Source organism: Esox lucius, chromosome 13 (assembly GCF_011004845.1).
Source record: "Esox lucius isolate fEsoLuc1 chromosome 13, fEsoLuc1.pri, whole genome shotgun sequence".
Classification (NCBI taxonomy): domain Eukaryota; kingdom Metazoa; phylum Chordata; class Actinopteri; order Esociformes; family Esocidae; genus Esox; species Esox lucius.
Window position 1 is genome coordinate 12618223 of NC_047581.1, and position 23668 is coordinate 12641890.

At 42.8% G+C, this 23668-nt stretch overlaps 1 protein-coding gene across 5 annotated transcripts in view; it reads right to left on the bottom strand.

The window, feature by feature from the left end:
• Positions 1–3253: 3253 nt before the first annotated feature.
• Positions 3254–23668, bottom strand: part of si:dkey-61l1.4 (collagen alpha-1(I) chain) — a 59043-nt gene continuing 38628 nt past the window's right edge. For 3 of the 5 annotated variants that reach the window (XM_020052374.2, XM_034296545.1, XM_020052378.2), the window contains 54 exons: positions 21648–21701; positions 21377–21421; positions 21211–21264; positions 21060–21104; positions 20836–20889; positions 20657–20701; positions 20452–20505; positions 19032–19076; positions 18854–18907; positions 17813–17857; positions 17667–17720; positions 17446–17553; positions 17283–17336; positions 17090–17143; positions 16912–16956; positions 16342–16395; positions 15918–15962; positions 15088–15141; positions 14944–14997; positions 14803–14856; positions 14328–14381; positions 14134–14187; positions 14000–14044; positions 13482–13526; positions 13101–13208; positions 12876–12929; positions 12704–12757; positions 12453–12506; positions 12217–12324; positions 12066–12119; positions 11820–11927; positions 11684–11737; positions 11525–11578; positions 11388–11441; positions 11208–11273; positions 10991–11098; positions 10835–10888; positions 10683–10736; positions 10503–10556; positions 10323–10376; positions 10159–10212; positions 10012–10065; positions 9834–9887; positions 9691–9744; positions 9495–9548; positions 9318–9371; positions 9104–9121; positions 8950–9003; positions 8740–8802; positions 8387–8552; positions 8106–8215; positions 7916–7996; positions 7646–7828; positions 3254–6019 (listed from right to left, as the gene is read on the bottom strand). In XM_020052374.2, the coding sequence (XP_019907933.2) occupies positions 5861–6019; positions 7646–7828; positions 7916–7996; positions 8106–8215; positions 8387–8552; positions 8740–8802; positions 8950–9003; positions 9104–9121; positions 9318–9371; positions 9495–9548; positions 9691–9744; positions 9834–9887; positions 10012–10065; positions 10159–10212; positions 10323–10376; positions 10503–10556; positions 10683–10736; positions 10835–10888; positions 10991–11098; positions 11208–11273; positions 11388–11441; positions 11525–11578; positions 11684–11737; positions 11820–11927; positions 12066–12119; positions 12217–12324; positions 12453–12506; positions 12704–12757; positions 12876–12929; positions 13101–13208; positions 13482–13526; positions 14000–14044; positions 14134–14187; positions 14328–14381; positions 14803–14856; positions 14944–14997; positions 15088–15141; positions 15918–15962; positions 16342–16395; positions 16912–16956; positions 17090–17143; positions 17283–17336; positions 17446–17553; positions 17667–17720; positions 17813–17857; positions 18854–18907; positions 19032–19076; positions 20452–20505; positions 20657–20701; positions 20836–20889; positions 21060–21104; positions 21211–21264; positions 21377–21421; positions 21648–21701 (3519 nt within the window). In that variant the 3' untranslated portion in view covers positions 3254–5860. Of the gene's footprint in view, positions 6020–7645; positions 7829–7915; positions 7997–8105; positions 8216–8386; positions 8553–8739; positions 8803–8949; positions 9004–9103; positions 9122–9317; positions 9372–9494; positions 9549–9690; positions 9745–9833; positions 9950–10011; positions 10066–10158; positions 10213–10322; positions 10377–10502; positions 10557–10682; positions 10737–10834; positions 10889–10990; positions 11099–11207; positions 11274–11387; positions 11442–11524; positions 11579–11683; positions 11738–11819; positions 11928–12065; positions 12120–12216; positions 12325–12452; positions 12507–12703; positions 12758–12875; positions 12930–13100; positions 13209–13481; positions 13527–13999; positions 14045–14133; positions 14188–14327; positions 14382–14802; positions 14857–14943; positions 14998–15087; positions 15142–15917; positions 15963–16341; positions 16396–16911; positions 16957–17089; positions 17144–17282; positions 17337–17445; positions 17554–17666; positions 17721–17812; positions 17858–18853; positions 18908–19031; positions 19077–20451; positions 20506–20656; positions 20702–20835; positions 20890–21059; positions 21105–21210; positions 21265–21376; positions 21422–21647; positions 21702–23668 lie in introns of those variants that run through there. The other 2 variants (XM_020052375.2, XM_020052379.2) reach the window with 2 other exon arrangements.

Consider the following 23668-nt stretch of genomic DNA (forward strand, 5'->3'; position numbering starts at 1 on the left):
ACTTTTATCATATGTACTCTTCAACTGTGAGTGACGGAATCTTAAACAAAAATCCAGAAAATCACATTGTATGATTTTTAAGTAATTAATTTGCATTTTATTGCATGACATAAGTATTTGATACATCAGAAAAGCAGAACTTAATATTTGTTACAGAAATCTTTGTTTGCAATTACAGAGATCATACGTTTCCTGTAGTTCTTGACCAGGTTTGCACACACTGCAGCAGGGATTTTGGCCCACTCCTCCATACAGACCTTCTCCAGATCCTTCAGGTTTCGGCGCTGTCACTGGGCAATATGGACTTTCAGCTCCCTCCAAAGATTTTCTATTAGATTCCAGTCTGGAGACTGGCTAGGCCACTTCAGGACCTTGAGATGCTGCTTACGGAGCCACTCCTTAGATGCCCTGGCTGTGTGTTTCGGGTCATTGTCATGCTGGAAGACCCAGCCACGACCCATTTTCAATGCTCTTACTGAGGGAAGGAGGTTGTAGGCCAAGATCTCGCGATACATGGCCCCATCCATCCTCCCCTCAATATGGTGCAGTCGTCTTGTCCCCTTTGCAGAAAAGCATCCCCAAAGAATGATGTTTCCACCTCCATGCTTCACGGTTGGGATGGTGTTCCTGGGGTTATACTCATCCTTCTTCTTCCTCCAAACACGGTGAGTTGAGTTTGGACCATATGACCTTCTCCCATTCCTTCCTCATGTTCATTGATGCCCCACGAGGTGAGATTTTGCATAGAGCCCCAGACCAAGGGAGATTGACCGACATCTTGAACTTCTTCCATTTTCTAATAATCGCGCCAACAGTTGTTGCCTTCTCACCAAGCTGCTTGCCTATTGTACTGTAGTCCATCCCAGCCTTGTGCAGGTCTACAATTTTATCCCTGATGTCCTTAAATAGCTCTCTGGTCTTGGCCATTGAGGAGAGGTTGGAGTCTGTTTGATTGAGTGTGTGGACAGTTGTCTTTTATACAGGTAACAAGTTCAAACAGGTGCGATTAATACAGGTAATGAGTGGAGAACAGGAGGGCTTCTTAAAGAAAAACTAACAGGTCTGTGAGAGCCAGAATTCTTACTGGTTGGTAGGTGATCAAATACTTATGTCATGCAATAAAATGCAAATTAATTATTTATGTGATTTTCTGGATTTTTGTTTTAGATTCCGTCTCTCACAGTTGAAGAGTACCTATGATAAAAACTACAGACCTCTACATGCTTTGTAAGTAGGAAAACCAGCAAAATCGGCAGTGTATCAAATACTTGTTCTCCCCACTGTATAATGCACATTGGATGTCTAGAAAAGCAGTAAAAAGTCCAAAACATTATATTAATATCAACCATGTATTTGTAACATTTTAACAAAAGCCTACTACAAATGAATAAATGTATGATATAATAATAAGTAATAAAGTGTTGGATTTTTTAATCTCATTTGCAGGTCAATTTGATGCAGATGTCTACAAGTTAAAGGAGAGAAGGTTTACTATACCATATATGTTCATACAGTGCAAGTAGGAAATCAATTTTAAACTGGTTGCCTGTTCGTTGACATTTCTTAAGCCCTATGATGGCTCAGGATTCTAAGCAACCCCTATGATGGCTCAGAATTCTAAGCAACAACCTAAATAAAGTTAAGAAAAACATATGTGAAAACCGTATGTACTTTGCACTAACATGCACTAAAAATGCATTGATACCTTCCCAAGAATGTAACCTTCAGGGAACATTCACAGGGGGTTCTTAGAACCAACGTTTGTCAGCTGGGCCATGTACAGTATCTCACAAAAATGAGTACACCCCACGCATTTTTGTAAATATTTGATTATATCTTTTCATGTGACAGTACTGAAGAAATGACACTTTGCTACAATGTAAAGTAGTGAGTATACAGCTTGTATAACAGTGTACATTTTCTGTCCCCTCAAAATAACACAACACACAGTCATTAATGTCTATACCGCTGGCAACAAAAGTGAATACACCCCTAAGTGAAAATGAACAAATTGGGCCCAATTAGCCATTTTCCCTCTCCGGTGTCATGTGACTCATTAGTGTTACAAGGTCTCAGGTGTGAATGGGGAGCAGGTGAGTTAAATCTGGTGTTATCGCTTTCACACTCCCTCATACTGGTCACTGGAATTTCAACATGGCGCCTCATGGCAAAAAACTCTCTGAGGATCTGAAAAAAAGAATTTTTGCTCTACATAAAGATGGCCTAGGCTATAAGAAGATTGCCAAGACCCTGAAACTGAGCTGAAGCACGATGGCCAAGACCACACAGCGGTTTAACAGGACAAGTTTCACTCAGAACTCGCTATGGTCGACCAAAGAAGTTGAGTGCACGTGCTCAGCATCATATCCAGAGGTTGTCTTTGGGAAATACATGTATGAGTGCTGCCAGCATTGCTGCAGAGGTTGAAGGGGTGGGAAGTCAGCATGTCAGTGCTCAGACCATACGCCACACACTGCATCAAATTGGTCTGCATGGCTGTGTTCCCAGAAGGAAGCCTCTTCTTTGAGACCAAGATAAACCTATTTGGTTGAGATGGTGTCAAGCGTGTGTGGCGGCAACCAGGTGAGGAGTACAAAGACAAGTGTGTCTTGCCTACAGTCAAGCATGGTGGTGGGAGTGTCCTGGTCTGGGGCTGCATGAGTGCTGCCGGCACTGGGGAGCTACAGTTCATTGAGGGAACCATGAATGCCAACATGTACTGTGACATACTGAAGCAGAGCATGATCCCTTCTCTTCCAAACACACCTCCAAGACGACCACTGCCTTGCTAAAGAAGCTGAGGGTAAAGGTGATGGACTCAAGACCTAAACCCTAATGAGCATCCTCAAACGGAAGGTGGAAGAGTGCAAGATCTCTAACATCCACCAGCTCTGTGATGTCATCATGGAGGAGTGGAAGAGGACTCCAGTGGCAACCTGTGAAGCTCTGGTGAACTCCAGGCCCAATTGGGTTAAGGCAGTGCAGGAAAAGAATGGTGGCCATACAAAAAATGTATACTTTGGGCCCAATTTGTTCATTTTCACTTTTGTTGCCAGCGGTATAGACATTAATGACTGTGTGTTGTGTTATTTTGAGGGGACAGTGTTATAACAATGTACACTGTTATACAAGCTGTACACTCACTACTTTACATTGTAGCAAAGTATAATTTCTTCAGTGTTGTCACATGAAAAGATATAATCAAATATTTACAAAACTGTGTATTACATTTTGTGAGATACTGTATATTCTTAGATAAGGGACCATAATGGTGCTTAAAAGTGCACAATGAATCTAGTGTTACCTGAAATATGCCATTACTTTTACAACCTAATGACATATACATCTAAAAACTGTAATGAGCTCTCAGACCTTTGTTGCCAAAATTGTCAAACTACTTTTTTGTGCTTTTTATTCAAATATAATAACTTTGACTGACCCAATATAGCTTCCAATATCACCCACTGAAATAGGTTAACAAACATTTGCCCTAGCATTACCATCACTTAGTTTTTTTTTTTTGGCAAGGATTAGGAGTTTGTACTGCATTTCTATTCAAATAAAAGTCAACAACTCTTACTGACCTAATATAACGTTCATCAATACAACCAACTCATATAGGTTAAAAAACATCTGCTCTACCATCAACATGATTTTTCTTCATATTTTTGCAATTAAATAAATTATTAATGAGTATAAGCAATTGCTATATGCTCAAGGACATCTGCCCTACCATCACTTGGGTTGACACATTTTCAAGTATGTGGAATTATTAATTGTTTTAAAACCGTTTTATTCAAATAAATGTCATTAGCTGGTAGGTCCATGGTATAACATTTTTACATTTATTATTTAGATTGTAGGACAGAGGTCCCACAACATATATTATTTGGTGATATTGATGAAAGTTACATTGGGTCAGCGCTATTGACATTTATTGGAATACACATTCTGAATAATTACTAAATCGTTAAAGTGGTGTTCATGAAAGGGCATGACCCTGAAACGATAGTAGTTAGTTATAATGATGACTGCCCAGTCAGGTCAGAGTAAAATAACTTTTATAGCGTAATAATGAATGAAAAACGAGGAGGGGTCATCACTGTTTTATGTTGATTACATTAATGTCGTGGCCGAGCAATAGGTAACGGTGCACTTTCAAGACAGTGCGTTTACCCTCGTAGGGGAAGTGAGAAATTGTACATACATTTCGCCTCCAAAACGTAAAATGACATCGATATGGAAAAACAAAGTGTTGCTTGGTCACTATCGTGAGCATATTCAGGAAATTTCAATTGAATAAATGTAGTTATTTCTGGCATGTTTCGTTGTGTACTGACGATCAGTCTGAATAAGCCACCTTTACCGCGGTCTCACAATCATACTTTTTTGCACGTTCTTCTACCCCAAAATGCATTTTGAAAAAAAAGCGAATAGCAAGGTACCCTATCTGTCTACCAAAACACAAGTTGAGCGAATCCGACAAGACAACATATGCGTAAATATAAAATATTCTCAAAGTGGACGAGATTACGGACGAGTATAAAATGACAGATACGGTGATTTACAGTTGTGCACAAAATAAAACGTGAACATAATTACTTTACTTGAATCCCATTAAAACGAATGGTGTACGAATATAGCATCTAACCAAAATTGCATAAAATATTGCATGCATGCATCCCTCCAACAAACACGCCTAGCTCTTGCAGATGGCCTTCGATTTGTAATGTAGCAGTTCCTTCGTTGCAAGCAGAGGTATGGAGAAAAGCAGTTTTAAAAAAGGAGTGCAGCTGTTTGATTCAGTTAAATTTGCAGATGGCTTGATTTTGTATTAAAGCACGTTATTAAAGCCCCACAAAAGTCCCTCATGGAGAATTTCTATTTAAATCAGGACTGAGGGTTTCCATTAACCTAATTTCAAAAACATTTCAGTTGAGGTGAATGGTCTTCTAGAAACAAGCCAGGTCAGAATGTAAATTACGTGATACACTGACAAAGATTAAAGGGGAGCCTACAGATGGACATCAAATAAGGTATAGGTAAAGGAACACAAATCAACCGCAAATGTGATGTTTGATCTTCTTGAATGACCTCTGTACAGTATATTACCATTGACAGTATGTTTACTGTACTGCATTGTGCCTCTGCATCATCAAACTTTAAAACTTCACAACTTGACAATTAAGAAATAAGTAAATTCTACTGCATCTAACAGATGCAGCAAGAATGCATGCATAGTCACTAGATGCACATCTTTCATATTTCCATATAATAACCAGGATTCTTTTTAATTTCAGTTTTTTTGACTAGGGGATAACTATTTCCAGTTACTAACTGGTGTAGGGTAGTAGAACAAAGCTGAATGAGCACAAGTTAATAAAACAGACATTATGTTACTCAGTTTGTGACATACTGTTTTGTTGCAGCAGTAACAATTACGTGTAAACCACAGTGTTCTTTGTCAAGAACATACCTGAATTCATTACAGGAATATATGCAAAAACGAAATTAAAGCAACCTTTAGTATTTAAAAACAATTGTCATTTAAACCAGTTACATAAATATGTTTAAATAAATCAAATAAAATCAGTGTAAACAAAATACAAACATAATTTCTCTCAGAATAGCCCTGACCTCTGAACATTGATAAAACAACCAATTTACAACCGGTACGTCTCTGTAGAGACAAAAGTCCTGTTGGTCGGTAGTTCTACTCATTCTTGCCAATAAACACAAACATCAGGAGAAGTGGACAGATTACGATGCCCTTCCCTGTCCCACTTTTAAAGTCATTTTCCCGACTGGCTGGTTCATGTCTGGCTGTTTCTTCAGCTCTTGGCAGCGTGTATGTTGTCCTTTAGCTAAAGCAAACGGGACCAACTGTAAATCCAAACTCAGGTTTGAGGTCACTGTTGCCGAAAACTGCCAGATCTCTCAGGGGAAGCATATCTAGGTCCTCACTCTCAAACTGGAACACTGATTCACGACGGCCTCTAGATTCCAGCTTCTCAGAGGGCTGCCGAGGAAAAACAAAGTACATTACAAGTTTTAAAGTCTCCCTCTTCGGGGGAGGCTGTAGAGTGACAGACAGACAAATGCACTGGATTCCAACTGCACACATTGTTACAGTTTCACTGGAGACAGTGCACCAACACGCGTGCCTGTTGTTTTGTGATTTTCCTGGAGCATGTGCCTTCTCATCTGCCAGATATAAAAGCAAGGGACAACGCACCACTTACATAGTATAGTATCTGTATTTTTTTTGTGTGAGACTGAGTGAATGACTGTGAGAATAAGCATAAGAAAAAGAAAACAAGAAACCAGGCAAGCCTAGTTCAGCTGGACCACAATAGAAAGTATTGCCCTCTTGAGATACGAACCCAGGTCATCCACATGGAAGGCTGTGTCGCTAACCACTACACCACAGAGCTCTACATTTGACTGGTGTCAGTATAGCCTCTTGGGTCTATGAACAAATCTCTCTTTTGCCACTGGCCGTTTTAAAAGCTAATTGGACATTCGTGAATGATATTGAAATAGTTAAACTGACTAACGTTTCTTACTAAGTTTACCTCCATCACAAATAGTGTCTATGATCTGTTAGCTTTTGCCATTGGCTGTTTGAACAGCTTACTAGCGAGTAATAGGCATTACCAGTATAACTTACTGGAACAGTCATAGGAATTGAGCAACTGCTAGCGAGTCTGACAAAGCCATTTGTCATTTTATGGCATAAGAACCACTTTTTTTCTTTCATGGCATAACAACATACTTTTTTCTTTCATTCGTGAATTACATTGATACAATAACTATCAAGAAAGGTGACGATAACTAACTTTTTCATCAAGTGAAACGACGAGAGAATTGTGGAAATAAATTAAATAAATGTGGTTGTTCACAATACCGTACACAGTTTTAGTTAAGGCTCACTGTAACGTAACTACTGTAGCCTATGTTGTAGCCAGCAAATGTGTTTGTCCGTCCTAACCCAAAATGCATGCACAGATGCGTACTTCGAAAATCCACCAGAAAGAGTCGCACTATAAACCGTAAACTGTTTTATTTCTGTGTAGTCACCGGAGGTTTTAGCCAGCAAAGTTTTCGACTATATGTAATAATTCATAATGCGTAATTGGCTTCGACGAGATACGAACTCGGGACCTATAGTTCGCATGTCCGCTTCTCTAACCACTACGCTATTTAACAAGGGGTAGTAAGTCACTCAGTCAGTGAGTCAGTCACTCACTCACTCACTTAGTAAGAGTCATTCGCTCTTCTTAGCCGACTCCATTTACACGGTCCAGCAAAAAGGGGGGAGGAAGAGGGTGCATAAATGATGCTAATAATGACAGTATTCACCATTGACTTGGTGGACATTAATGACTGATCTGAACAAAAAAAGAATAGAGGGATATCAAACATATTTCAGATGAGGAGGAAACAGTTTGGCCTGCTAATAAACATCTAAATGAAAGCCAGACAGTCAGGGAGCACACACACATTTCCTTAAAACTATGGACAAAAGACCATTTATTTCAGTCGGGCCATCACAGAAGGCCGATTAAAGCATCCTAGGGAAAAACAAGTTTGACACCTCTGATTTAATACAATACACGGAAACATGTATAGACTAAAAACATACCATGCAATCTTTCAAAGTGCCCAGGTAACTCTGTCTTCGTGTGTTGGCCAGGAATTTCACCTCTCTCTCATGTGGTCCCTGTCTGTTCCCAGGCCGGCAGGAGTAGGTAATGGTTTGACTTGTGAGTCTGCTGCTCAACTTAAGGAACCTCATCTGAACCACATCAGGCACTAGATACTCAAACTGCAAGACGGAATGCAAAGAACAGTTTATTTCAAACCCCAAAATCATTCTTAGGAGATGGGAGTCCGGATCGGACTATTGCCTCACCTGAAAGCCTTCTTCCATTGAACTCAACCAATGAAATGTGTTTTTGGTCCCAGAATCCTTCAGCCAAGCTTTCATCGGCACCTGGAGTTGTGACATATATCGACTTATTATGTAGTATACATTACTGCCATATGATCATTTCTATAGTTCAGAGGGTCCCAAAACGACTGTGTGCTTTCTTTGGAAGTACCTGAGGCTTGACTGCAGACAGACAGGTCATGGGAGCAGCAGCAATGAAGTCACAGTAGACCAGAAGGGCGTCAGCCGGACTGCCCTGGTTTGGATCAATGTAATACATCCCTGCCACATACAAACCTTACATCAGAATGTAAGCAGGGCTCCTCCCACACAAATAACCACACTGTATATTTACGATGCACTGATACCTGATCTAAAAGAACATGGAATTAGAATATAATGGAGAAAGTGTCACACTGAAGTGGATGTTGATCCTGTGGATGGGACCCATACCGTTGCTGTAGCTGGGCTGGGAGAGCCAGAGCTCCAAACAGGTAGTAGCCGGGTGTTCTTTGGTGCCATCTGGTGGATCTATGAAGATGCGAAGGTTCTGGTGCAATGAATCCAGCAGAGTCTGGATTAGGAGGTAGTTGGGCTTGTCTGACAGGTACATGAAGTCCTGTTGAGGCACACATACAAACACACAAAAACACACACGCGCACGCACACACGTGCACACAAGTGCACACGCACGCACAAGTTGGTATTACTAGTTGAGACTACACTTCTTTAGTTTCAAAATTCAAGGGAATTCCCAAATTACATTAAGTGTATGGGTTGAATTTGATAGGTTACTAACAACTTGCCTTCATTTGTTCCAGAGTGAGGTTCAGAGAGGTTCCGGGGGGGCCAGGAGGACCAGGGAGGCCCTGATCGTAAACAAGGAAAAACAAACACAATGTATGATAGTTAAACTGCCCCATGTGGCCAGATTGGGTCTGAGATCAATTGAATGTAATTAAAACAGATGTGGAAAGGCTGGCATTCTAATGTTGTGTGAGTAGGTTCACACTCACAGGGAGGCCTCGAACTCCAACAGGCCCAGATTTTCCGGGAAATCCTTTTAGACCCTGATAAGGCAAATAGCCAATTTAGTCACCGTCCACCAATGTTCAATAAATACATGTACAATTTTTTTTTTACTTATTTAGATAACTGCCCTTAACATACCTTTTCTCCAAACAAACCCTTTAGAAAGTGAAAATGAATCACATTAGCAAAATATTTGATGCATTGAAAACAATCTTTATTTTCTCTTCAGTTCCTCAGAATTCCATTTTTCCTACAGTTTCTGTAAAATCCCATTCAATGTGGCAAACTAGGAACCAGCTTCTGTGAAATTTGTCAGAAAACCTGAACAATAACATGGATCAGGACCACTTACAGGAAGTCCCGGTAGACCTGTGGCCCCCCATTCACCACGTAGACCAATGTCTCCCTACAAAGACAGAACACAAATCACCATCAGCACACCTCCAATCCATGTTGAGCATGTTACAAAACACGCAGTCAAGCTTTGAGAAAAAGGCCAACCAGACAGATACTAGAAGGTAAATTCAACCTGTTCTCCTTTTAGTCCGTCTCTCCCTGGCTCTCCCAAAAGGCCCCGAGTGCCCTGAAACAAACATTCGATGGACTCAATATATTGAGATGTATGGAGATATAGACTCAACAACGTATCAACGCTAAATCTGAATAGACCATTTCAGTGCATCACTGCATTCGGCTCGTACACGTCTTGGGTCAAATGAGAGTACCTTCAACCCCTGACCCCCAGGAGGGCCTATGAGTCCCATCTTCCCCGTTGCTCCCTGTAGGTTCAGGGGAAATCATTTGTTTGAATCTACAGTAAGAGGCTCATGACTAAAGGTGTTGCTCCTGTTCAATGGCAGGTTCTCACCTTAACACCTGCTTCACCCATGTCACCCTTCTCTCCTCGTGCGCCAGTCACCCCCTTCCAGAGGATAAAGGAGAGAAAGAAGGGGGGGTTTTGGGACAATAACTGAGTTGAATCACCTGGAACAGAAATGTGCATTACAAAACATCCGAAACAGATATACAATATAAAAATGACTTACATAAGGTCCTTGTCTTCCTGGTGGCCCAGTTAAACCAATGTATCCCCGTGTCCCCTAAGGCCATAGAAAGGTAAAATCTTAAAATGAATGTAAGTCCATTATCAGGCATAACATGTGTTTCTCACAGTCCTGAGCATTATGACTGACCTTTTCTCCTCTCTCCCCGCTTAAGCCTCTGCTTCCAGCCTTTCCAGTTCTCCCCTAAAATGGAAACAAAAATAGCTTTCAGGATCAATTGAAGAATCAGGTTCCATATTATTGGAAAAGCATGAAAAAAAGAGAGACTGTATCAGAGATGGTTTCATTCTTACCCTCCTTCCGATGTGTCCTGTCCTTCCTGGATTCCCTTTCTGACCATCAGTCCCCTGACAAAATGCAAGACCCACAATCACTTACTACATGAAGTGGAGATTTGGAATTAAAAAAAATACAGTATTTCAGAATATTTCACATATGTGTATTTAAAGACGAAAGGTGAAGCTTCCCCTGACCTTTTGACCTTTCGGACCTCGTCTCCCCTCAGGGCCTGGTTGACCTATAGGCCCCTAAAGAGCAAGACGGTAATGTTGACTTACGTAAACATCATTGGTAGACATTTAGTTTTGTTGAAGATATGTGAAAATGCGTTGTTATTTGGTGCGTAGGTTCCAACAGGTTACGGCAACACTGACCAGAGGTCCCAGTAGACCCACTGCTCCCTGAGGTCCCACCTCACCAGGCAAACCCTAGTAAGGAGATGTAGAAGATTTATTTTTGATCGACTTATGTCTTGTTGCCAAGACGTTCCACCACCACCACTATCCTCATGTTCCTGTGTTCTTACGTCCAATCCGGAAAGTGCCCGAGGCCCTCTGATGCCGGGAAGACCGTCCTCCCCCTGGAGCCAACAGAGACACGCAGATGGTCATGGTCAACAACGTTTGTGTGTCCTCTACAAAGGAAGATATCTCCAACCCAAAGCCATTTTAGTCAGCCTCACCTGCTCTCCTGGTTCTCCTTTTTTCCCAGCCTCGCCTTTGGGCCCCCCTAGTCCAGGGAAACCCTTTGGACCGATCTCTCCCTGCCTCCCCATGCCACCTCCGGCGCCCTGCCATAAAGCAACAACACGACGAGGTCCATTCAGGTGCGGTTTAAAGACGCTGTGCGTCAGGTTGGAACGTCACCGTCATCAGTATAACCTGCAGCTATGTGGATACCTCAGGTCCTACCTTTGGTCCGGTTCTCCCCATGTCCCCCTTCACTCCTCTGTTTCCTGGCAACCCCTGTCGTTAGAGAAGCTCAGTGGAATCAACCGAGGTCTCTAGCAGCATTATCATATTTACATACAGTTTGAAACAGTCATGAAAATGCACAACAGGTGTGCCGGCAGTACCTACCGCAAGGCCTGTGTTTCCAGGGATCCCAGCCATGCCATGAGGGCCTATGTCTCCCTGGAGAAATGACCGATCTGTGTTAGCAAAAATATTTGTAATATGACACATAAACATTTCATCATCATATCATCACACTGTACCTTCTTCCCTGGTGGTCCATTAGGCCCTGGCAATCCAAAAGGTCCTTGAACACCCTAGAACCATAACATATTGGCTAAGCATTCCACAAAAAGGGAACAGCAGAAAGAACTGAGAAAAAAAGACATTTTTGACCTATAAAACAAACTATTCAAACCTACTTCAAGTCCAGACAAGCCTGATGGTCCAGTTTCTCCCATCAACCCGACCTGGCCCTGATATACAGAAACAGATCAGGGATGCAATATGGCACCTCTACAAACCGCTATGTAATTCCTACAGAATACAGTCACTCACTCGTAGTCCCACATAGCCTTTCTCCCCCTTCACTCCTCGTTCTCCACGGTCCCCAATAACCCCCAAAGGACCCGCTAAACCAGAGAATCCATGAAGCCCAATGTCCCCCTGGAAAGGAAAAACAACAAAAAAGAAGTGTGACATTTCTGTCAAATAAATATCATTATACTAGCATTGCATCATACATAAAGAACTGTAAATAAGCAGAAACCGTTTGTACAATTCAAACATTATTCATTCCATTACCTTCTCTCCTTTGAGACCGGGATCTCCTCTACTGCCAAAACTTCCAATCTTTCCCTGAAACAGACCCAAAGAAACATGAAACCACATCCAGACCTGCTCATGTCAGTGTGTGTCTGCAGATGAGGCTGGTAGGGAAGGTAAGACAGCTGACCTCTTTGCCCTTTGACCCAGGTTTACCCAGCAGCCCTGGGGACCCCTCTGGCCCAGGCTCACCCTGGCGTCCCTTCGGTCCTGGCTTTCCAAAGGGACCTTGAGCTCCCTGTCCCAATAAAAATGGAGTCAGACAGTTGGGGACAGAGTAGGAGGTGAACTTTCTTTAGGGAGTAAACACATTTGAAACGAACTCCCGGACAAAATCTGCAATCCTATTGCGACAATGTCACAGACCTGTTCTCCTTTCTTTCCAGACGGTCCCTCCTCACCGACTGTTCCTGGAAGACCCTTGGGGGTGGGGTGGGGGGGGGGGGGGGGGTTAGAATACAGTACAGTCATCAATGTCTGCCAGGGTCTATGAAGTTCTTAGCTCAAAGGTATATAAAATACCATTTTGTTCGGTGAATACAAGAAATAGCAAAAGAAACCCATCATTTTCGATGTGACTGGGTACATGGCTGTTTCAGAATAGATTCGCTGCCCACCTGCTGTCCATCCAGTCCAGATGGGCCAGTGTCACCAACAGGGCCTGTAGCTCCCTGAACACACACAAGGTCAAGTCACTAAACGTGCCATCGCTCCAAGCAATCCTGTCATGCTCACTGCTCTGTTCTGTTGAGTCTGTCATTGATGAGTGCCGCAGGGCCTTGTACTCACCCTCTCCCCTCTATCTCCTGTCTGCCCCATCACTCCACCCATCCCAGGAGTGCCCTGGATTCAGATGACAAAACATATTACCAGACCCAGAGCGGCTTCGTCAAACGATAACATCGTTTCATCTACACAACAATGGCGGCCAGGCCACTTCGGAACACGACAAATACACACATCCGTCTGGGAATTATTTTATTGGGAAGGAGAAAATTAGAAGTACCCACTCACTGGGAACCCGGCGGGCCCGGTTGGCCCCTGACGCCCCGGAGGCCCCTGGTTTCCTGGGGGGCCTTGCTTCCCTGTCCTGCCCTCTGGCCCTGAAATCCCCGGAGGACCCTTAAACCAGATACACCGTCTCAACCTCTGACATTTCAAATCACCAAATGGGTTCTAGCGACCTGAGCTGCTGCCCCAGTACCCATGTACTGCTGCAGTGCCAGAATCAGTCCCCCTGGTACTCCAGCAAAAACCTCTATCTACATGTGTCTATCAATACAGCATAAATACCTGAAGAAACATACATTTAAAATGACCAAATACTCTTACAAACGTTAAAGTGCCTTCTGACTACGCAAGAGGACAAAGACATGATTCAAAAGTGCTACTCACTTGTAATCCCGGTAAGCCATGAGGGCCGGTCTCTCCTTGATGGCCCTGAGGAAGACAACCCACAGAAATCGCAATTGAATCCCAATCAATTCAGGTTGTGGGAGGAAACCCTGAGCAGGTTGGTCTGAGGCCTTAAATGAGTTTTGAATCCCAATCAATTCAGGTTGTGGGAGGAAACCCTGAGCAGGTTGGTCTGAGGCCTTAAATGAGTTTTGAATCCCAATCAATTCAGGTTGTGGGAGGAAACCCTGAGCAGGTTGGTCTGAGGCCTTAAATGAGTTTTGAATCCCAATCAATTCAGGTTGTGGGAGGAAACCCTGAGCAGGTTGGTCTGAGGCTTTAAATGAGTTTTGAATCCCAATCAATTCAGGTTGTGGGAGGAAACCCTGAGCAGGTTGGTCTGAGGCCTTAAATGAGTTTTGAATCCCAATCAATTCAGGTTGTGGGAGGAAACCCTGAGCAGGTTGGTCTGAGGTATAAAATGAGTCAAGAGCTCTGAAACACAGGTGTTTCCTCACCGCGGGTCCAGTGGGCCCTCTTTTCCCGCTGTGTCCCTTCGGTCCCTGAAAGGAAGACCAAAATCATATCCCATTTCAACCAACCTCAGTCCAGACGTCTGTGCAGAACTTTACTGTTAGTGCAGTTTACTCACAGGTTGTCCACTCTTCCCACGTATGCCAGGAAGACCTCTCACACCAGGTTTTCCCTGAGGGCACGCACAAGCACACACACACACACAGACACACACGCACGCACAGACACGCACACACAGAGAGACATGTAAACCAGCAACTATGTTACTAATACAGTAATGGTTGCAGTGTTGAGCTGAAGGACATATCGTACCCTGTCTCCGTAATGTCCAGGTCTTCCAGTTAAACCCACAGCTCCTGGGTAGCCCTGTAGAACAAATAGATTTCCACGGTAACAGTTGGCTGTTTCACACAAATATTTATCAATATTTATCTTTTGCCCTTCTGTAAAATAACAGATCACAGTAGCACGTGTATGTGCATGAACTCTCAAGGTGGGATTTAACAAAACACCTTTCCAAACGCATTACCCCCTATGTCACGTGGTCATCATCACTGTTTGTTCTATTGCCAGCATTACCAGCTCACTTCCGTATCGTACAGTATACGGCTTCCATGAGGCAATTCAAAACAGATCGTCGTTTCAGTGAACATATGGAGTCACGAGTGCATTCAGGTACATCATCTTCACAATAGACATTCACAAACAGGCTCATTCTGTTCGCCACAGCCCAGGGTATCATCTATATTATGTTTGGACGTACAATGTTTGGACGTGTAACACTTACATACATTCCCACTGGTCCCTGCCGACCATCCATGCCGGCCTTCCCTGGGAAGCCCTGAGCATCACAGAGTGGATTGTTAGGACTGACAGAAGCAGGTCACATTCTTTCGGGAGACTGAGGCGATCGGTGCAGGGTACTCACCTTCTCCCCAGGTCTTCCAGTATTGCCGTCTTTCCCAGACTTTCCCGGAGGACCCTGTTGACAGAGAGACAAAGTAATGAGTTGGGGCGGGACGGTTATAGAATGTGTCTGTTCAACGATGATGACATTTCATGCTGGACATACCGGAGAGCCTGGCGGGCCTGTTTGTCCAGCCTCTCCCTCGAGACCAGAGAATCCCTGGATTTATGAGACAATGGAGGGTAAACGCACTGGATGTTAAATATACCCTCATGTACAACTATTCGCTGTCAAAGTCGGTCGCCCCGACCAGCGTCACACATGAGCACTTTACAGTGTGTCTTACAAAGACGCTGAATGAGTGCGCTTCCATCCCTTGAGGATCTCCAGGCCTTGTAAACCTTTTACCTGACTAGCGGGCCAATCAATTTGCACCAGTGATGTGCAATTGTTGAAAGATTGGTTCGTTTCGAACTACTACAAGATCCGAGTGAGTAGAAAGAGTCGAACTTCCCATCACTAGTTTGCACCCCTTAAACCAGGCCTAGAATGTCACTAGGAGGCCAAGGAGGCTAGATGAGATTGGAGGTGTGGCCTCGCGAGACTAGCAATGGCTAAAGACTAGCATAATTTAACCAAAGGTCGTGGTAGTAGGCTACGGTCCTTACCGTTCAGTCTGTCATCGGTCATTAAAATGCGTTTTAGATAAATATTTCTGGATTCATGGTCTGTCACCATGTTTAAACTAATGCTTGCTCTCTGAGTAGAGGTGTGTGTGTGTGTGTTAGCCTCTGCTGTTTTCTTAAAAACATGGGATGTATTGTTTTAGTTTTTTTTACAGTGGTATCGAATTGGGTATCGAGATTCGTGGAATTTCGCTGGGATTGGTATCGATTACAACATTTCTGGTATTGTGTTATCCATAGGAGCAGCCATAACTTGCCTATGTGTTTCTGTCCTAATTAATGTACATTTGTTAAATTGGTGTGACTTACTCTGTTTCCTTTAGGTCCATGAACGCCAGCAGAGCCAAGAGCACCCTGCAATTGCACACATTCACACACAATCACAAATTCACACACACAATCACAAATTCACACACACAATCACAAATTCACACACACAATCACAAATTCACACATTCACACACACAATCACAAATTCACACACAATCACACATTCACACACACAATCACACATTCACACACAACAACAATAAAACAAACATTACACGTGGTTTAAATCATGCTGGAAATTGATTTGTATTAAGGAACATAGAAAAAATCCCAAATCAACAGAAGTTTATAGGCTACATATCCATAATTACTGTAATAGCTGGGTTAGTACCTGCTCAAGGAGTCAGTAGAAAATCCTAATTTTTAAGTGAAATTAAAATATTAAAAGATATAAAATGGGAACCTGTGTACCAGGCTTTCCTTCTGCTCCCTCAGTCCCAATGAGGCCTCTAAAACCCTGTAGGAAAAACAAACAGACATAGAAAAACGACTGGCACAGAAATAACAAACAGACATAGAAAAACGACTGGCACAGAGATAACAAACAGACATAGAAAAACGACTGGCACAGAGATAACAAACAGACATAGAAGAACGACTGGCACAGAAATAACAAACAGACATAGAAAAACGACTGGCACTGAGATAACAAACAGACAGAAAAACGACTGGCACAGAAATAACAAACAGACATAGAAGAACGACTGGCACAGAAATAACAAACAGACATAGAAGAACGACTGGCACAGAAATAACAAACAGACATAGAAAAACGACAGGCACAGAAATAACAAACAGACATAGAAGAACGACTGGCACAGAAATAACAAACAGACATAGAAAAACGACTGGCACAGAGATAACAAACAGCCCGGAACGATCAGTGTTATAAATATGACTACAGTATCATTTAAGGCCACTAATTTAAGGATTGTCTGTAATATTAATATGACAGTGAGTATGGTGTTCTTACCGGGAAACCAGGTCTACCAAAAAGACCAGGCCGTCCAGCGCGACCCTGGAACCCAGTAGATGACATTAGAAGGATTATAACGGACAGTGGGACCATTCACCTCAACAACATCCTCGGGCAGAGGGGAGATAACTGCATCTACTACGAGCGTCTATTAAATGACTGAGGAGATAGTTACCCTTTGTCCTTTAGGTCCTGACTTCCCAATGTGGCCTTGAGGCCCCCTGAGGCCCTTTATTTGGAAACACAAAATCAACATTATGAATAAATCTGACACGACTTGGCTGTCAGTCATTTTATCCAAACTCAGGTTCTGTAGGAAGCTGACCGAATTGTCCCCTAATTAACATTAACTAATAAACCCTCCTGACCTTTAACCCTTCCTTTCCAATCATCCCCTGGAAGCCAACCTCTCCGTCTTCACCCTGCAGAAGAAAAGCGGCTTCAAACCAGGAGCTTCTTCTATAAAAGGTTTATAATATGATCTGTGCCATTTCACAAACACAACTATACACTTGTTCTCCTGACGTTCACCTGAATGCCTTGGGGACCAGCTTGACCTCCCAGACCAGGATGTCCTGGGAGTCCACTCGGACCCCTATCCCCCTGATGGCCCGGAAACCCGGACACGCCGACAGAACCCTGAAGAACAAAAATACTAATGGTACAAACAACAACAAATAAAAACTTGCAAGATTAATATGAACTTGGTGACGTCATGATCTGTATACTACTGCATTACTTTAAGTCTTTACCCTGTCTCCTTTGGGTCCGGCTTCTCCTTTGTCTCCATCTGGTCCTCTGAAGCCCTATGGGAGAAGTCAGGTCTGCTCAGATAGGAATCATACAATAGAAAACGGCCCTTCTGTTAAAAAAACCAAGATAAATATATACATCTTACTGTGCCGCCTGGAACCCCCCTCAGACCTGGCAGTCCAGCGATTCCCTGAAATCACACAGACAGAGAGGGTTTTTTAGATTGGTCCTTAAATATCTTATCTTAACAGAAGAAGCTGTCTTTAAAACTGGACACGTTTTCTCTACGCCGCATGGCAAAATGAGTATAGTTGTTGGAAATTATTGAATGTTTTTTTTTTATTGCCACTGGGTGTTTAAAAACAGGTAAATCTGAGAGGACTAGAAACACATGGGAATGCACATGGGAATACCTTTGGTTTGTCTATGGCATTCAGGAGCTACTGTCTTCTAAAGTCGACGGTTCAAAGAAACTGGACTTGGGAAGTAATTTTATAATTTTATAATGGCTGTCATTATTAGGTGATCTAATCTCTATCTGCAAAAAAAACATGTTTGGTAGAACAACTTAATTTGGGAGAATTCAGGTCTATTTTTATTATTATCATTATTATTGTTAAAATACCTACCAAAAAGTGTTGTCAAATTAGCATTTGCCTACCTCAAAAAAACAACAATAGGAAAGATTTTTCAAATGTGAAAAAGTAGGCCCTGGGGATAACAGTTGAGAACGCCTGCTTTAGACCACACAGGCATTACCTCATTTCAGTATTGAAATACTTATAAAACAGCCTGGCATTTCTAAAATGTGTTTTACATTTCTGTTGTTATGGGGGCTTAAACTAAATCCAGGAGCTAAAACATGTGAGTGGAACACCAGCTGGCACACTTCTAAGATGGGTTAGAAGTCAACTCTAATGTTTCTGTATGAAAGCCAGAGTGGGCCTTCAGAAGCAAGACACATTCAGATTTGTGATGTCGTTATTGCTTCAATGTGCCAAGTCAAACAATCAACTTGGCAAGTAAATGTTTACATGACTTAAACAGCTCTTAGAATCTGTTTTCAAGGCATACAACTTGTAAAGTTTATTGGCCAGATTACTGAATGTCTACTCTTCTGTGTTTTATCTAAAAACATACATATTGATTCATCGGTTTCAGCATCTTTCCAAATTAAAATGCTCACCATGGGTCCTTCAAGGCCTGGTAATCCCTTTACACCCATTTCACCCACTTCACCCTAAACAAATATCAAAGAGAATGATGAGTTCATCAGTACCTACGTTATAACATGATATGACCCATTTGATACAGAATAACCAGAGTCCCTTTATGGAGCAAACAAAAAACAGGTCGAAACTTACCATGTCACCCTTTTGACCCGAAATACCATCCATCCCTGGATGTCCCTGAAAAATAAGTTAAGGGAAAACATTCAATACTGTTGTAACACATTTATATGCTAACTTATGATATAGCTATATGCAGTTAGACAATTTGCAGAGCCTGTTTATAAATGATTGCAATCCCAGCATATGATTACAAGGCCTGACCCAGGATCTGGATGTCACGGGTATGTCTCTCAAAGAAGTCATCTGGACATCGGTAATGTCACCAGACTGAGACGAGCCAGTAGATGGATATTAAATGGTAGGTTTTCAACTCCACACTGTTGTCTTACAAGGGCCCAAAATAACCTTATTAAGTGCACTACTTGCCAGGAGCCATCACTGGGACCAGACCAAGACTAATCATTCAACCCCAGGCTCCACTGGATAGTTACTAAGGGAAGACTAATCATTCAACCCCAGGCTCCACTGGATAGTTACTAAGGGAAGACTAATCATTCAACCCCAGGCTCCACTGGATAGTTACTAAGGGAAGACTAATCATTCAACCCCAGGCTCCACTGGATAGTTACTAAGGGAAGACTAATCATTCAACCCCAGGCTCCACTGGATAGTTACTAAGGGAAGACTAATCATTCAACCCCAGGCTCCACTGGATAGTTACTAAGGGAAGACTAATCATTCAACTCCAGGCTCCACTGGATAGTTACTAAGGGAAGACTAATCAGTTAACCCAAAACTCTACTGGATAGTTACTAAGGGAAGACTAATCAGTTAACCCCAGGCTCCACTAGATAGTTACTAAGGGAAGACTAATCAGTTAACCCCAGGCTCCACTAGATAGTTACTAAGGAGAGACTAATCAGTTGACCCCAGGCTCCAGTAGCTAGTTACTAAGGTAAGACTAATCACTTAACTCCAGACTCCACTAGATAGTTACTAAGGAAAGACTAATCAGTTAACCCAAGACTCTACTGGATAGTTACAAAGGGAAGACTAATCAGTTAACCCCAGGCTCCACTAGATAATTACTTAGGGAAGACTAATCATTCAACCCCAGGCTCCATTGGATAGTTACTAAGGGAAGACTAATCATTCAACCTCAGACTTCACTGGATAGTTACTAAGGGAAGACTAATCAGTCAATTTTAGACTCCCTTACATATTCTTTGAGAGAATACAAGGTATCATGTCAAATAACCCCCTGGATTTACTGTAGCAGTTAAGAAGTTTGAGATTTCCTACAGCAGTATTATTAAATCAACTGAGTATCTACAAACACATAATTTCAACTACTTTTCCTGAGTATATCAAAATGATCAAAGTATTTCCTATATATTCCCTTTGTATTTTAGGTATAGTTTCTGTGTATTGGCGGGGTATTTCCCGGTGCAGATTTTGTGTATTGTTTGTGTATTTCCAGTGCATAACTTACTCGGGTTCCGTAAAGTCCCGGAGGGCCTCTCTGTCCTAACAATCCAATGGAACCCTTTAAGGACATAACACAGAACATTGGCCTCATTGTTTCTATAAGAACAACAGTATACAGTACATTGACTGGGTGGCACAATCGATACATTTAAATACATTTTAAAATCTAAAAGAGGAATCAATGTCAGAGGTAAAACACAGACACATACCATGGGCCCTTTACGGCCTTGTGGTCCAGCTGGCCCCGCGTCTCCCTGTAGGAAATCAGCAGGCAAATCCTTACAGCAGACAGCTTTAACTGGTCAACCGCAATACCACAGACTAGAGGCTTTGTCAACCAATCATCAATCAACATTCCCCTGTGCTAAGGCGAACACAAAATACTGACCATTGATCCGTTGGGCCCCTGGGTTCCCACCATGCCCGCCATGCCTGGAGCCCCCTGTTTGGGCACATAAAGCCCACGCATGAGTGTGCAAACAGGAAATAACCGACAGCTCAATGATCTCTCCAGCTCTGTAAGCTGTTGAGTGTGTCGACTGCTAAAGTGAGATAGGTACAGTAGCGTCTGATGGTGAACGGTCAGTGTTTGCACGGCGCTGCCACACTCACCATGGGCCCGATTGGACCCTGGGCGCCATCATACCCGGTATCCCCCTGAAAAACAGTTAACGACAGTTATGTAGAGGGAGCTAGAAGAGCCTACCGTCAATGTGGATCCATTCTACCACAGCTGTGTTCCAAAAGGATTATGGTCTGTTACCTGAGCCCCAGGTGGTCCTGAAAAACCTTGGGATCCTCGTTTACCAACTGACCCCTGAAATTAAAACAGTAACGATGGACAAGCTTTGGGAACCACAACATCTGTATTCAAAAATGACAAATTTATCAGGTGAATTTGGGCCAGAAGATGGAGGATTTCTACTCACAGGGGGTCCAACAGAACCTGGATCCCCTCGTTCCCCTTTAGAACCCTGGAAAACATAGCAAGAAATATACACAGGCATGATCCAAACAAGCTAAGGTGAGAGAGAAAGAAACAAACTCCGGTGGAAAGCAAAGCAGTCATCCATGTTTTCATCCACTAGAGGGCAATGCAACACTTTTAATGTCCAGCTCAATCAACTTTCTAATTCCACATTCAGCACATTACATTAAAAAGGTAAACATTTCAAAAGAAGTGGATGTTTAAAAAATGACCTTATCTCCGATTCTCCCTCTGTCTCCACATGGGCCTGTCTCACCAGTGAAACCCTGTAATATAAAACAGAGAGATAATGTAAGATGTTACTATAAACCAACATGGAAGACTATGATCTTTAAGGGGTCCCTTTAGCACCAACATCTGTTGACTATCGGCATGTTTTGGGAATTAGACAGCTTTGAATTTCTCACCGATATCTAAAATGATATTGCCTGATGATGTTAAAACTGTTACATTTGAAAGTTTAATAAAAAAAGCAATGACCAATATTTTTCTTGGTCAAGCGGTCCTCAGAGGAATAAGGCCATGCTTTGCCATTCCCTGGCACAAAAACTGGGTATTTTATTTATGGGTACTGTATTTTATCACTGCCCCTCCATTTAGTAAACATTATCTGAGCTGTGGGTGTTCACAAACAACAGGATATGAGCATCTGCTGAAGGACTGAAACGCAGATTTATTATATGCATTTTTAGGGGCACATTTTGGATATTTGAAACAATTATGCGATTGAATAAAGCAGTGTATTTGGCCCTTAGGCTACTCCCATAATAATTTGTCAATCAAATCAAATGCATATCATGAAACCCTACTTGCATCAGCAGTTGAATGCCAAATTATCATGTATGTACCCAGCCTAAATCCACAAGATCAAGTAAAAAGATTTTGATGCACAGTGGCTAGCAAAAACGACTTAGCAGGATCCAATTTCATAATAAACACACCAAAATAACACTTTTTAAAGGTAGGTTAATAAAAATGCACATTTGAAGGTGTTAGGTCTATGGTTTCTAGTTACTGAAATGCATCAATGGTATTGGGAATTTCATGAAAATGTTAGGAAAGACCATCAAGTTATAACAGAGTGTAGAACATTTATTTTGCCCCTTTTAACATGTCCTACAAAAGCTTGTGAGGAAAACAAACACCTTTCATTATAAAAGCTCTTAGCTGTAATGGCTAGACTGAAATTTGTGAGAGTGAATTAGAGGCCATCACAGCAATTGTGTGTGTACCTCTGGTTCTATGAAGCAAGCGTTAATGCATTCAGTGGGACGTTTCCATGAGGGACATGCCATAGACCAGCAGGCAGTCCTCCAGGGACTAGGGATAGATATGCCATAGACCAGCAGGCAGTCCTCCAGGGACTAGGGATAGATATGCCATAGACCAGCAGGCAGTCCTCCAGGGACTAGGGAGGGATATGCCATAGACCAGCAGGCAGTCCTCCAGGGACTAGGGATAGATATGCCATAGACCAGCAGGCAGTCCTCCAGGGACTAGGGATAGATATGCCATAGACCAGCAGGCATTCCTCCAGGGACTAGGGATAGATATGCCATAGACCAGCAGGCAGTCCTCCAGGGACTAGGGAGGGATATGCCATAGACCAGCAGGCATTCCTCCAGGGACTAGGGAGGGATATGCCATAGACCAGCAGGCATTCCTCCTGGGACTAGGGATAGATATGCCATAGACCAGCAGGCATTCCTCCAGGGACTAGGGAGGGATATGCCATAGACCAGCAGGCATTCCTCCTGGGACTAGGGATAGATTTGCCATAGACCAGCAGGCATTCCTCCTGGGACTAGGGAGGGATATGCCATAGACCAGCAGGCATTCCTCCTGGGACTAGGGAGGGATATGCCATAGACCAGCAGGCATTCCTCCTGGGACTAGGGAGGGATATGCCATAGACCAGCAGGCATTCCTCCTGGGACTAGGGATAGATATGCCATAGACCAGCAGGCATTCCTCCTGGGACTAGGGAGGGATATGCCATAGACCAACAGGCATTCCTCCAGGGACTAGGGAGGGATATGCCATAGACCAGCAGGCATTCCTCCAGGGACTAGGGATAGATATGCCATAGACCAGCAGGCAGTCCTCCAGGGACTAGGGATAGATATGCCATAGACCAGCAGGCAGTCCTCCAGGGACTAGGGAGGGATATGCCATAGACCAGCAGGCAGTCCTCCAGGGACTAGGGATAGATATGCCATAGACCAGCAGGCAG